Source organism: Terrapene carolina, unplaced genomic scaffold (genome assembly GCF_002925995.2).
Source record: "Terrapene carolina triunguis isolate 2854851 unplaced genomic scaffold, T_m_triunguis-2.0 Scaffold88, whole genome shotgun sequence".
NCBI classification, from domain to species: Eukaryota; Metazoa; Chordata; order Testudines; family Emydidae; genus Terrapene; species Terrapene triunguis.
This window is the reverse complement of record NW_020664439.1, coordinates 1,345,999-1,359,784: the sequence shown is the minus strand read 5'-3', so window position 1 is coordinate 1,359,784 and position 13,786 is coordinate 1,345,999. Positions and strand designations below refer to the sequence as shown.

Here is a 13,786-nt window from a genome sequence, read left to right as displayed (position 1 = left end):
TTATCTCTGAAGCAGACGACTTCTCAAAAATTGTAGACCAGTGTAATTGTCTTTGACAAGTCTGAAATGTTATCATTAGGAGGGTTTCATCAATGGCCTGCTGATGGTTCAGCTCTGTTTCCCATCCACCCATTGTCAGCTTGTGGAAAGTGGAGTGGTGTTGGTTCAGAAAGCAAATTGTAAAAGCCATTCTAGGCTTTTATCTGGACTTTTATCCAGATTATCTCCTTTTGAGATGTGATCTTTAGTGAATTAGTGCCATGTTTATGAAATCAGCATTTGGAGAAGATGACATTTGTATGGTTATCTGGACCTTATTAATCTTTTCTTGTTAGCCATGTATTCATCTTTCAGACAGACCTCTCGGCATCTGTAAATGACCTCTTCGTTTGCCTGTTCCTGTGTTGTTTATACTATTTTCTGTGTGTGTGTGTGTGTGTGTGTGTGTGTGTGTGTGTGTGTGTGTGTGTGTATCTCTTTCTCTATCTGTGGCTCAGTTTTGCTTTCAAAATGGCAGAAACTTGTTTTTGTTTATAATATTGATTTTGCTCTGTATAACAGAAATCTCAGGACTCTCATCTCTCTTCTTTAGAAGAAATGTTCTCTAAATATACCACTTCCTCAGGATTCTCTCTTGAGTTCCATATTCCAGTGTAAATGAGGGAAACTCCCCTAAATCGTAGAAGTGTGGGCCACTGAAGCACCTGTACGGCTGCTCCGTGGCACTACCCCAGTGTTTCTCAAATGCAGTCACCAGGGGCTTTTGTTGAGGCCACAGGCTCCTGGGCGGTGATGGGAAGGGGGCAAAGCAGCGGCTCCTACCCTGGGGCTGCCAGCACAGGTTGGGCCCTGCCCCCATCTGGAGGCACAAATGCCGAAGGAGTAGGCAGCCAGTATGAATTCCCCATCTTCCTGGGGGCAGTGAGGTTCAGATTTCCAGCTTCAGCCCTTGGGCGGTAGGCTCCAGCCCCCAGCTGCGGGGTGGCGGGCTCCAGCTTCAGGTGCCAATCCCCACTGCATTCCCCGGCCCCCAAGCATCCCCCCCATTGCCCCTAGCCCCCACTGCCTCCCTACCCACCTATACATCCAGGGCATAATTTGTCCCCCGGCTTGCTGGGGCTGAGTAAGTCTGCTGTGAAAAATGGTATTTGTATGTTTGTTGATATTACTTTTCAGTGCCTCCCAACTGGCTAGCAGACTTACTAGCTTGCAAGTCTAAAAAATAGAAGCAACCAGAAAAGCAAAAGAAACAACCAGAAAACACAAGAACATGCAAAGCAATTTATTTGTTTTTTTTCTGTTTAGCTCCAGTAAAGAATACAGGTCTGTCTCATCTTACGCGGGGGTTCCGTTCCGTAGTTAGCGCGTAAAGCGAAAACCGCGTATAGCCAAAACCCCATTGAGTTCAATTGCCGGCGAAATCGCTCGCACTACAGGGATAGTATTAAAACTGTTGTTTTTCTCTTTTTTTTTGTTTTTTGTTTTTGCCGACCGCGTAAAGTTGAAATCGCGCATGTTAAATGCGCGTAAGATGCGACAGACCGGTAGAGACAACTACATTATTTTTATTATTGAGTCTGCAAACAAAACCCTAGATAAATAAATTACGATGATTTTGACATGTATGTGTGCATATTTATTTGTTTGTCCTAAAGTTAATTAAATATTTTAGAAAAAATTGTCAGAACAGCCACCGGCAAGAGTTGATGGCTGCATTCTGAGGCCACCAAAAAATTTATTGAGAGAACCCTAACTACAGGTATGTCAGGGGCCTTAGAATGCTATGTCCCTTTCCAGCCACGGTGCACAAAGGAACTCTTGGGAGCAGCTGCCTAACCGTTCTAACTATAGCTCTATAGCCCTTGATGCTTATTCTACTTCAATTAATTACATTTTCATTGATTTTGTTTGTCTGAGTCCTGTGCTTTGGATGATTTTATTACTCTTTCCTGGTTAGGTAGTCTATAGCAGACCCCTACCATGACATCACTCTTGTTTTTTACCTCTTTTGTCTTTACTCAGAGACTTTCAACAAGTTTGTCTCCTATATCCATCTCAGCCCCAAAGCAAGAGTATACATCTTTGATATACCTCTTTGATATACCTCTACCCCAATATAACGCTGTCCCCGGGAGCTAAAAAATCTTACCGCGTTATAGGTGAAATTGCGTTATATCGAACTTGCTTTGAGCCACCGGAGTGCGCAGCCCCGCCCCCCCCGGAGCACTGCTTTACCGCGTTATATCCGAATTCGTGTTATATCAGGTCGCGTTATATCGGGGTAGAGGTGTACAAGGCAACACTGTGACACTGCACCCCATATTCTTCACAGTGATATGATAGGATTATGGCAAAATTATGATGCATTTTGTACAAGTTAAGTCATGCGAGGTGTCATTGGAAAAGTTATGATTTGCTGAATATGATTAACCTATTTGTATGCATGTATCATTTTTGCATCTGAAGTTATAAATACTGAATATGAATCTGTACTTCAAATGTAGTTACACTTAGGTAACGCCCACTAGACAAAATGCTTTCAGTCTCAATAGCTGGTGGTAAAGGGCCTATTCAGGTTAACGGGCCATTAGAAAGAACAGTAGGCCTCAGGAGAAGCTTATCTCTAAGGCTGCCTGTCTGTCATGGACCTCCATGACTTCTGCAACACTCGGTGTGGCTGGCTCCAGGCTACCTCTGGGCCAGCCGCACTGGCTGCTGCTGGGGCAGTCTCAGGCCACAGTGCCCCCCTCTTCCCCCAATAGCAGCAGTAATTTGGGTGTGTGAGGGGGCTCAGGGCTGAGGCAGAGGGTTGGGGTGCAGGGCGGTGCTTACCTTGGGAGGGCTCCCCGGAAGCAGCCGGCATGTCCCTGAACCTCCTAGGCAGAGGGGCTGGGAGCTCTGCACGCTGTCCCTGCCTGCAGGCACTGCCCCCGTAGCTCCCATTGGCTGCGGTTCCTGGCCAATGGGAGCTGCAGAGCTCCCCTGGCCTTCCCTCCCCCTAAGAGCTGCAGGGACATGCCAGCCACTTCTGAAGAGCCGCACGGAGCTGGGTAGGGAGCCTGCCAGCCCCGCCAACCCTCCCCACCCCCAAGCACCAGTGGGGGTCCTGGGCCATGTGCCACTGCCTGCCCCTCCCAGCACCTGCACCACCACCCCCGTTGCTCCCCTAGCACCGCGGCGCCCCACAGCACTCCAGCCCAAGTTTTAGTTAGGGGTATATAGTACAGGTCATGAACAGGTCACAGTCCATGAATTTTTGTTTTCGGCCCGTGACCTGTCCAAAGGGTGACTAGATAGAAAGTGTGAAAAATCAGGACAGGGGGTGGGGGGTAATAGGCGATTATATAAGAAAAAGCCCCAAATATTCGGACTGTCCCTATAAAATCGGGACATCTGGTCACCCTACCTGTCCATGACTTTTACTAAAAATACCCATGACTAAAATGTTGCCTTACTTATCTCCCATCTGGTGGGCCTTCCTGAGATCGCTACAGACAGCCTGTGAATGATGGCTGTTGTGTCTCTACAAGGACATGTGACTAGGCCACGTGATGCTGGACTCTATCTTAGGATGTCAGTATTTTTCCACAGACTGGTCTGGGAACCAAGCTTTGGAACAAAGGGTTCCCGCCATATGCAAAAGCTGTATAAGGCAGTCATGACATGTGTGGTTCTTCACTCCCCGCATAAGAAGACTCCGGGAAACACTTGAGAAACAAATACTGAACTGGGGGAAGTGCTGGACCCAGGCTAAAGGAATTTCTAGCCCGTGTATGAAACACCTGGGGATTCCAAGCTGCAAAGTCAACTGTACCTTGTGCCTTAAGAATCTACAAGTCTGCCTGTACCATCAGTTAGGGTGAGAATCTGCTATTCATATCCAATCTATCTAGTATATTAAGCTTAGGTTGCATTTTTGTTTATTTGCTAGGTAATCTGCTTTCATCTGTTTCCTATCACTTATGATCACTTAAAATCTATCTTTTGTAGTTAACTTGGTTTTGTTTTCATCTAAACCAGTGAGCTTTGACTGAAGGGGGAAGGGATAGCTCAGTGGTTTGAGCATTGGCCTGCTAAACCCAGGGTTATGAGTTCAATCCTTGAGGGGGTCATTTAGGGAACTGGGGTAAAAATTTGTCTGGGGATTGGTCCTGCTTTGAGCAGGGGGTTGGAGTACCCGGTAGATGACCTGCTGCGGTCCCTTCCAACCCTGATATTCTGTGATTCTGAGTGCTTGGGGGAAATCTCTGCTTGGTTACCACAAGTGTGCATTGCTCTCTTCACAGTGAGGGAGAGGCAGACCAGGCATTATACCCATATACTGGCCAGATTTGGCCACAGCAGGACGGTACTGTTCCGGGGTCCCAGGCTAGGAAGCTGGTGGTTAGAGAGCCTGTGTGCAGCTGGGTGTATCCCTACCTGTATGAATGCTGGTGAAAGTGCAGGCTGGAGGGCTTTGCAGCTTGTCACAACAGTACAGTGTGAGAGGGAACCCAGGCTGGTGGGCTAGGGAGCTCAGTGGTACCCCAGTTCCAAGTGGCACCCCAGGAGGAACCCATCACAGTGGCGTAGTCGTACAGGATCATATGCACAGCTGCTTGTTCTGAATGAGATTTGCACTTCATACGCTGGTGGCGATTTTAAGTGAGATTTAAGTGGTGGTGGCTGGAGATCAGTCAGAAGTTACCAGTTTGTTATTTTCTGTTTTCTTATTTCAAGAAAGGGAAGTAGGGACAGAAAGGCAGGAAAATGAGTGAATGAAACTAGTAAGAAGCTGGAGCAGTGCAGATTGCAGGCAGAATAGAAGGGGAAAAAACACGTGAGACTTATGTAATTAAAACAGCTGGAAATTGAGACAGACAAGAAGCTGCACACCGAAGAGCCACAGAAGCAGAGGATGCTAAGCAAAAAGCTGCACACCAGAGAGTTTTGGAAGTGAAACAGATAGAGGCTGACAAAGAAATGGAAATCCAGAAATTAGGCATGGAGGAAAAAGAAAAAGAGAGGAAGCACCAACTGGTGTTGATAGAGAACCAGAAACCCCCCCCACACACACACCAATGAGTCCCACCTCTCCAAAAATCCACAAATGGGAATGGTTATGTCCTGCATACAGTGAAACGTTATATTGCTGAATATTGTATCCCCTTCAAGAGGCTGTGTGTACTTCATGAGATTCCTGAGGACCAAAATATGCCCACTTTGGTTGCAAAGTTGTCTGGGAGAGCTCTGGATATATTCAATAAGATGCCAATTAGAGATGCTTCAGATTATGGTAAATTCAAGGAAATATATTTAAAACTGTTTCAGATTACACCTGAAACATCTAGATTAAAATGTAGAAGCCTTAAGAGGGGTGCTGGGATGAGTAATGTGGCATATGTAAACCAGATGAAAGATTTGATGGAAAAGTGGGTAAAGGGAAAAGATGTTACAAGCTTTGAAGGAATGTGTGATCTTGTTGCTCAGGAACATTTTCTGAGTATATGTAGAGATGATGTGAAACTGTTTATGGGATAAAAAGGTGAAAACTGTTGATGAACTGGCTACTCTAGCTGATCAATTTGAGCAAACCCAAGCATCTATTGCAGGGGTAGGCAACCTATGGCACGCATGCCAAAGGCAGCACGCAAGCTGATTTTCAGTGCCACTCACACTGCCCGGGTCCTGGCCACCGGTCCGGGGAGCTCTGCATTTTAATTTAATTTTAAATGAAGCTTCTTAAACATTTTAAAAACCTTATATACTTTACATACAACAATAGTTTAGTTATATATTATAGACTTATAGAAGGAGACCTTCTAAAAACGTTAAAATGTATTACTGGCACGCGAAACCTTAAATTAGAGTGCATAAATGAAGACTCAGCACCCCACTTCTGAAAGGTTGCCAACCCCTGATCTATTGCAAACAAACCACAGACAGAAGAGTTTAAACCTGGTGGGAAGCAGAGTTCCCGTTTTACTCTTGGGAAGAAGGAGGGTGGAGGGGAGTCTGGGTGCTCACCTCCCCAAATCCATTCCTCTAGTCCTTGTTCCAAATCTCCTGTAAAAACAGAGGAGCCCAGAAGGTGCTATCACTGTACTTCCACTTAGCACCTGAGGAATAAATGCCCTGTGCTGGGTGGGAACAAGCCGCAAGCAACTCATGGAAATGCTGCTACCCTGAGCACAGAGGCACTTCAGGCAATTGCCACTTACCATACAGGGTTGTCCAGCCAGGCATCAAGCACATAAAGGCTGCCAGGATTAATGGCAGAGAACACGTGGGGTGGAAAGACACGGGGTTGTGCAGGAAAGTTACTGCCAGGGCAGATGGCAGAGCTTTTATTAGTGGGAGGTTACAAAATCCTTGTGCATATAGAAACTGAGGATTTGGAAGTTGTATTGGCTGTGGCTGTGGTAAATGATAACCCGACTGCTTTGAGAATGATTTCTTCCGTGTAGCTCGGGATGTCAAGGAGAAATTTTATGCTGGAACCTCAGAGGTAAAGAGCAAAGTCTCAGGAACCGCTGGAGGAATGGGAGAGTGTCTCTCTAATTCCTCTGCAGCAGTGCAAAACTGTATGCTTCCAGGGGTGGGTGTGGTTGAGGCCAGCTCCTGCCACCTGGTAGCTAAAGGCAGGGTCTCTTCGGGGGGGAACCCGTCACAAACACCTCTCCTTTTTTTTCCCCCTGCCTGTCCTTCCTCAGCAAGATGTTCCCTTCTGTAGCAATATTCCAGTCATGTATATTATCCTGCCAAGTCTCTGTGATGCCAGCTATGTCATAGTTGTGATTATTTACTAGTATTTATAGCTCTTCCTATTTATTCCTCATACTTCTTGCATTAGTATACAGACATCTAAGATACTTATTTGATTTCCACACTGTTCCCTCTTGTTTCTCCTTTGTCCTTGCTATAATTGCCTCATGCTTCCTTTAGATTCAGACCCTTCACCCATGTCTCCATGTTTTTGGCTTACCTGTGAGCTTTTGTTTCCTGACCCCGTTGAATCTAGCTTAAAGTCTTCTTCACTAGTTTAGCCAGAGTGGAACAAGGAATTGGGAATAGAAGATTGTTGCAATACCAGTATCTCCTTTCTTTCACTGAGAGAAGAGGCAACAGGAACTATGTTAAGAATTTCCGTCTTCTGCTAAAGAGGTTTCCAGGAATCCCAGCATAACTGGATGGCACCATTGCCACAGTTCTCTCTTCCCTACTGGGAGGGTGAACTCTGGGTGAACAGAAGTTTTGTCATTTCATAAAAAGTTACTTTCAAGGACTATATTGCCTCCTTAAGAGGAGAGGAATGCTCAACTTTTTTGTCATTGTCTGAAGGTGTAGGAATTTTTAAATTCTGGTAATTTTGTGGAGGCATCCATGGGGACATTTAGGTCAGATTTGTGTATTTTCAGTGAATGTTGATGCTATGTTTTCCAAAAGAGCTTGTTTGGAGGCTTAGCTTGTATTTTCCCTATAGGGTAATTTGTCTGTCTGATCAGTAACAACACTTTTGAAGTCCAGACACCAACTGAGATTGACTTTGTATTGATGCAGTACTTGGGGTTCATGAAGTATTATCTGTGACAGTCAGGCTGCAGACACCTCAAAGGAAATCAGAAATTTAACACATTAAAATGAGCAGTTGGTTTAACTGATTGTGTACTGTGTTGTATTATAAAACTATGTTGAGTAAGGTCTTTTTCTGCAAGCTTCTGATGTTCTGAACTTGATGGTCATTATGAGATGTATACAGACTATGGTTATTAATTTATGTATTTGTGTATATAGAAAGCTATGCTCATAATCTATGGGGCAGCTTCAGCTGTATCTCACAGTAGTGTGGTGAAGCAGTCAGATAGGGAAGGGCACTTTCCAAACCAGTTGTTTACACAACCCCAATTTAAAGTACCCATATATTGTCCAGCTCAGGAAAAGAAAATGATGGACTATTAGAGTTAGTGGGGAGACATTGAGACATCCTGGCTAGAATTTACCCCACTCTGAATAATCATGAGTTATCATGCCAGGAGACAGAGAGAGTTTAAAAAAAAAGGGGGGGGGGGAATCAGTTTCAAGCTTCCTTTTAAAAAGGAAGTTGTCATCCAGAAACTGAGGGACAGCCTCTATGAGGGAAGCTGTCCATGAACGTAGGATCCCCCATATAGCTAGGGGTATGCTGAGAAACTGTTGAAAGGCAATAAATAACTTGTATTTTTATCTTCAAGTATCAACGCAGGGAGAAGATATGTGATAGTAGGGGGCTCTATAATCTAGCAGACAGAAACATAACAAGATCCAGATGAAGCTAGACAAATTCAAACTGCAATATTTTCCAGTCTGAGTCCTTGTGGTTCTTCTCTGAACTCTTCCTGTTCTTCTTTGAGTGGTTGCAGACATGTATTCCATTCGTGTGTGAGCACCCAGCACACCAAAGCCAGGGAACTTTGCCTAGGAGTACCTGTAGAAGTGGCACTTAACATAAGAACGGCCATACTGGGTCAGATCAAAGGTCCATCTAGCCCAGTATCCTGTCTTCCAACAAAAAGAACAGGAGTACTTGTGGCACCTTAGAGACTAACAAATTTATTAGAGCATAAGCTTTCGTGGGCTACAGCCCACTTCTTCGGATGCATATAGAATGGAACATATATTGAGGAGATATGTATACACACATACAGAGAGCATGAACAGTTAACTCCCACCTGTTCATGCTCTCTGTATGTGTGTATACATATCTCCTCAATATATGTTCCATTCTATATGCATCCGAAGAAGTGGGCTGTAGCCCACGAAAGCTTATGCTCTAATAAATTTGTTAGTCTCTAAGGTGCCACAAGTACTCCTGTTCTTTTTGCGGATACAGACTAACACGGCTGCTACTCTGAAACCTGTCTTCCAACAGTGGCCAATGTCATGTGCCCCAGAGGGAATGAACAGAACAGGTAATCATTGAGTGAGCCATCCCTGTTGCCCATCCCCAGCTTCTGACAAACAAAGGCTAGGGACACCATTCCTGCCCATCCTGGGTACTAGCCATTGATGGACCTATCTTCCATTAATTTATCTAGTTCTTTTTTGAACTCTGTTTTAGATTTGGCCTTCACAACATCCTCTGGCAAAGAGTTCCACAGGTTGACTGTGTGTTGTGTGAAGAAATACTTCCTTTTGTTTGTTTTAAACCTGCTGCCTATTAATTTTCATTTGGTGACCCCTAGTTTTCTTGAGTAGTTTTGTATCATCTGCAAATTTTGCCACCTTACAGTTTATCCCTTTTTTCAGATCATTTATGAATATGTTGAATTATAGTGGTCCCAGTACAGGCCCCAGGGACGCCACTATTTACATCTCTCCATTCTGAAAACTGACCATTTATTCCTACTCTTTGTTTCCTATCTTTTAACCAGTTTCTGATCCATGAGAGGACCTCCCCTTTTATCCCATGACAGCTTACTTTGCTTAAGAGCCTTTGGTGATGGACCCTGTCAAAGGCTTTCTGAAAATCTAAGTACACTGTATCGATTGGATCCCTCTTGTCCACATTCTAGTTGACCCCCTCAAAAAATTCTAGTAGATTGGTGAGGCATGATTTCCCTTTACAAAAACCATGTTGACTCTTCCACAACAAATTATCTTCCTTATACCCCCTTCATGTTTTCATCTGTCTCTCAGTGCTACTTCCCTCTGAACTGTTTCCATTTTGACTTCCCTAATTTTAATCTTTGATTTTCAATTTCTATTTTAACCCTTCCCACTTCGTACAGATGTAGCTCTCTTGGTTAGTGCATTAGGGATATTGCATAGTGTGTCACCATATTGAGATGAATGTGGTGTTTAAGGGGCAATGCTGATATTGTTTTGATTGACACCGTGTTTTCTAAAGGCTGGGTTAATGGGCATAAGCAGATCAGATTATGTTGAAATTTTTCTCTGCGATATGGAAAACTTCTAAACACAACATTGTTTTAAAACTGTGGGTACAGCAATTGTAATGAGTCTAAAATCTCACAGTTCATACTGTTTGCACACCTATGATTTTTCTCATGACCTTGTTCATCACTAAACACTATACAGGCAATTCATACTGCTGTAAATTAGGAAGTCCCTCTTATGTTACCTTGAAAGCCTATGCCAGTTGGTCTGCTTAATAACCTTCTTTTCTTTTTCCTCTTAGGAAATTTGCTACAGGATCCTATTGCTCCCACCAACTCCACGTGTCAGCATTATGTCTGCAAAACTTGTAAAGGCAAAAAGATGATGATGAAACCATCATGTAGTTGGTGCAAAGACTATGAACAGTTTGAGGAAAATAAACAGTTGAGCATTCTAGTGAACTGCTACAAAAAACTGTGTGAATACATAACACAGACTCCATTGGCGCGAGACATAATACAAGCAGTTGACTGTTCTGCAGATCTTTTGGCTTTGCTCAAAGATGGATCACCACTCCATGAAGACACAGAAAACATTTCTGATGCAGCCATGCCTTTGTGTTTGACACATTCTCCATTACCTTCAACCTCAGAACATATTAATGATCCTCAAGCTAGTTTTTCTTCAATACCTGAAAGTACGCATAATATTGATATTAGAAGTTCTGTTATCAATGGGTTGCCCAATTGTAATGGGCTTTCAGTGGATAAACTTGGAGTAAATATTCCTTCCCCTGAACATGCAAATACAATTGATGTGTGTAGTACTGGAGAGTACATAAAAACTGAGGATATCTCTAGCAGTCTTCAGCCTGTGTGTGACACAGTTTCTACTAGTGACTTGTGTACATCAGGCCTTGACATCTGCAGTTTCAACGAAGATATAAAACCTGGCTCGCTATTGCTTAGTGTTGAGGAAGTTCTCCGAAGCTTAGAAACTGTTTCAAGCACTGAAGTCTGTGGTTCTGATTTGCAGCCCAGCTTGGAAGCCACCGTATCCAATGGTCCTTTCCTGCAGCTTTCTCCCCCACCTCTTAGCCATAATGTTTTCATGTCCACAGGTGCTTCTCCTCATGGGATCTCATGTACAGCAGCAACACCTAAGGTAGTTAAGTTAAACCGGAAGCGATCTCGATCAGAAAGTGACAGTGAAAAGGTTCAGCCACTACCCATTTCCAGCATCATCTGTGGCCCAACGTTGGGAGCATCAGCTCCAGTAACAGTAAAACAGGAAAATAAAATGTCTTTGCAGCCTGTAGCAACTGTACCCAATGGAGGCACTACTCCCAAAATAAGTAAAACTGTACTCCTGCCTAATAAAAGCATGAAAAAGAATCTAGAACATGCCCCCAAGAAATCTCACCCGAAAGCCAAACCAGGAATACTGAAAACAAAAGACAAAGCAAAGGAAAAGGTTGCTAGCAGTAATGTTATGCCAGGAAGTCCGACAAAAACTGCATACAAAAAGCCACAAGAAAAGAAAGGGTGTAAATGTGGTCGCGCCACCCAAAACCCAAGTGTTCTTACATGCCGTGGCCAACGCTGTCCTTGCTACTCTAACCGTAAAGCCTGCTTAGACTGTATATGCCGTGGCTGCCAAAACTCATATATGGCTAATGGGGAGAAGAAGCTGGAAGCATTTGCAGTGCCAGAAAAGGCCTTGGAACAGACTAGGCTTACTTTGGGCATTAATGTGACAAGCATTGTGCGCAGTGCCAGCACAAGCACCAGTGTAATTAATGTGACAGGGTCACCAGTAACTACATTTTTAGCTGCCAGTACACACGATGATAAAAGTTTGGATGAAGCTATAGACATGAGATATGACTGTTAAATCATTTTTTTCGTCTTTTCCCTGCCCTTAGTAGGGGAACTGCTACAGTTTTAAGGCAGCTATGGTTCTGTTTAACTTGCCGAAGCTCCTGCCTATAGATCACTTGTATCAAGTGTTTTTCATTGCTATGTTATGTGTGTTAGTGTCTGGGAAATAGTTTGCAGATAATGGAGGAGTTACCCTAAAACTATGTCTTTAGATCTCACAGCAACTCATAGTTTGAGATCAGATGCTGATGTAAATGGTTTTAATACAAGATGACCTTTGGAAAGGAACATATTAACCTCATTGTACCAGTTAATGCTTTGTGCTCAATTAAAGCTTCCGATTAAATGTAAGGAAGTGGTATCTAGTCAGTCCATCAAAGTTGTGCTAGTTTATGATGTGTGAAAGTAACTGCCAAATACACTGCCATAGGGAGTCAGTGTTGCTAGCAAATCACATCCCATTCCTGTTGAAAGTACAGTATTAACGGAGGACTGCAGTCTTTGAATGACACATCTTTTTTGATCATGAGCATTGGTTATCTAGAGCATGGAACAGTACAAATCAGTAATTTAATGGAAAGAGAAGTTGTCCCTCATTGGAATTGGCTAAGAAGTAACTGGGCAATCAACTGGAATCAGTTGTAAAGTGGCTGTCCCTCCAGATCCTGCTCAAGTTTCTGTGTAATCGCTTCATTCACTTTTTCTAAACAGCCTGCAGGTGGATGTGTGACTGGTATATTTTATGCCCTGTGGCACTAACTCCATTCATCTTTGGCATGTTGCTGTTCACTTCATCATGAGAGGGGAAACAACTGATAAACAAAGAAGGGCCAAATACCACATATGTAAACCCATTGATTTCAGTGGGAGTTGCTGCAAGTGGTATCTGAGAAGAATTTGACTCTAGGTTACAAATATAAAAAATAAATCTGGGCTGGGTTAAAATCTTTGTCCATTGGTGCCCCCCAATACATCCTGGTTTATACAGCCTTTACCCACCATTGGTTTCTCTTTTCTTCACTTAAAGATATAAATGAGGTTAACACTGTATTGTGATGCACTTGGGATCTATTTACCCTAGGAAAATAGCCCATTGTTACTTGCTTCCCCTCAGTCAGGAAAGAGAACTGATGGGTAAACAGGATCAAGTTATTTTCACTACTCATTAGGTAAAGTATGCAAGACAGCATATTCCACCAAGTGTTCAACTCACTCATCTACATTCAGTATGCCCAACTGGTTGATTTCCAGTTAATCCCTGAAAATAAGGAAATAGTTTGAAGAAGGCTTTTTGCATTTTGCACAACATTACAGCAGTTTTAAGATTTTTTTATGCCATTCTAAAGAAGTCAGACTTCCTCATGATGCAGAGATATCTCCTCTTTAAATGGCACAGCACAAAAAAAAAAGATGGTCTGACTAGTATACAAAGCATTATCCTTGTAATTTAAAGGACAATTACTATTTATAACAGCGTGTCTAAAGAGAAACAGTGCTTGAATTTTTCAAATTCCATTTTATGGCAGCCATATTTTTATTAATTAAATGAAATCTCCAATGAATTATGACATAATGGATATATTTTGATTGTGCACAAAGCATGTACAATGATGGTTACCTGTCTAAGAAATAAGCAAAAACTTTTTGGACACAAATCAAATGACACCACCTTTTGTTTTTGTAGTGTACTATGGTGTCATTTTCTGTGAATGTGGTCAGATAATTTTTTTCGTTTTGTTTTGTATTTCCCCCCGTCTTTTTTGTGGGGTCGGTTAGGGTGGGGTGTTAAAGCCATAGGAAGAAAAATGTGATGTATGTGTCCAGTCTGTACTATTTTGTTTTTGTTTTGCAAGAAGAGTTGAAAAATATTTTTGATAACGAGAGTAAATGGTGGAAAATGCTTCTTAGTATTCTTGTCTTTATTTGCCAATCCAAGTACCTGAATTCCCTGTTTTTAACCCTCATGAGGCTTAATGATGTCCTATTAAAACATATTTAGTTAAATTTGTATGTGATTTTGTGTGTTGACCAAGAGACTCCTACCATTTTCT

The 13,786-nt window shown here is 42.9% G+C and overlaps 1 protein-coding gene across 1 annotated transcript in view; it reads left to right on the top strand.

Annotated features, from left to right (window-relative positions):
• The window catches only part of MSL2 (MSL complex subunit 2), a 41,817-nt gene extending 28,682 nt beyond the window's left edge, over positions 1-13,135 (top strand). Inside the window, exon 2 of the mRNA XM_024216848.1 lies at positions 10,157-13,135. Coding sequence (XP_024072616.1) covers positions 10,157-11,748 — 1,592 coding nt within the window. The 3' untranslated portion in view covers positions 11,749-13,135. The remainder of the gene's footprint in view (positions 1-10,156) is intronic.
• The last annotated feature ends 651 nt before the right edge of the window (positions 13,136-13,786 follow it).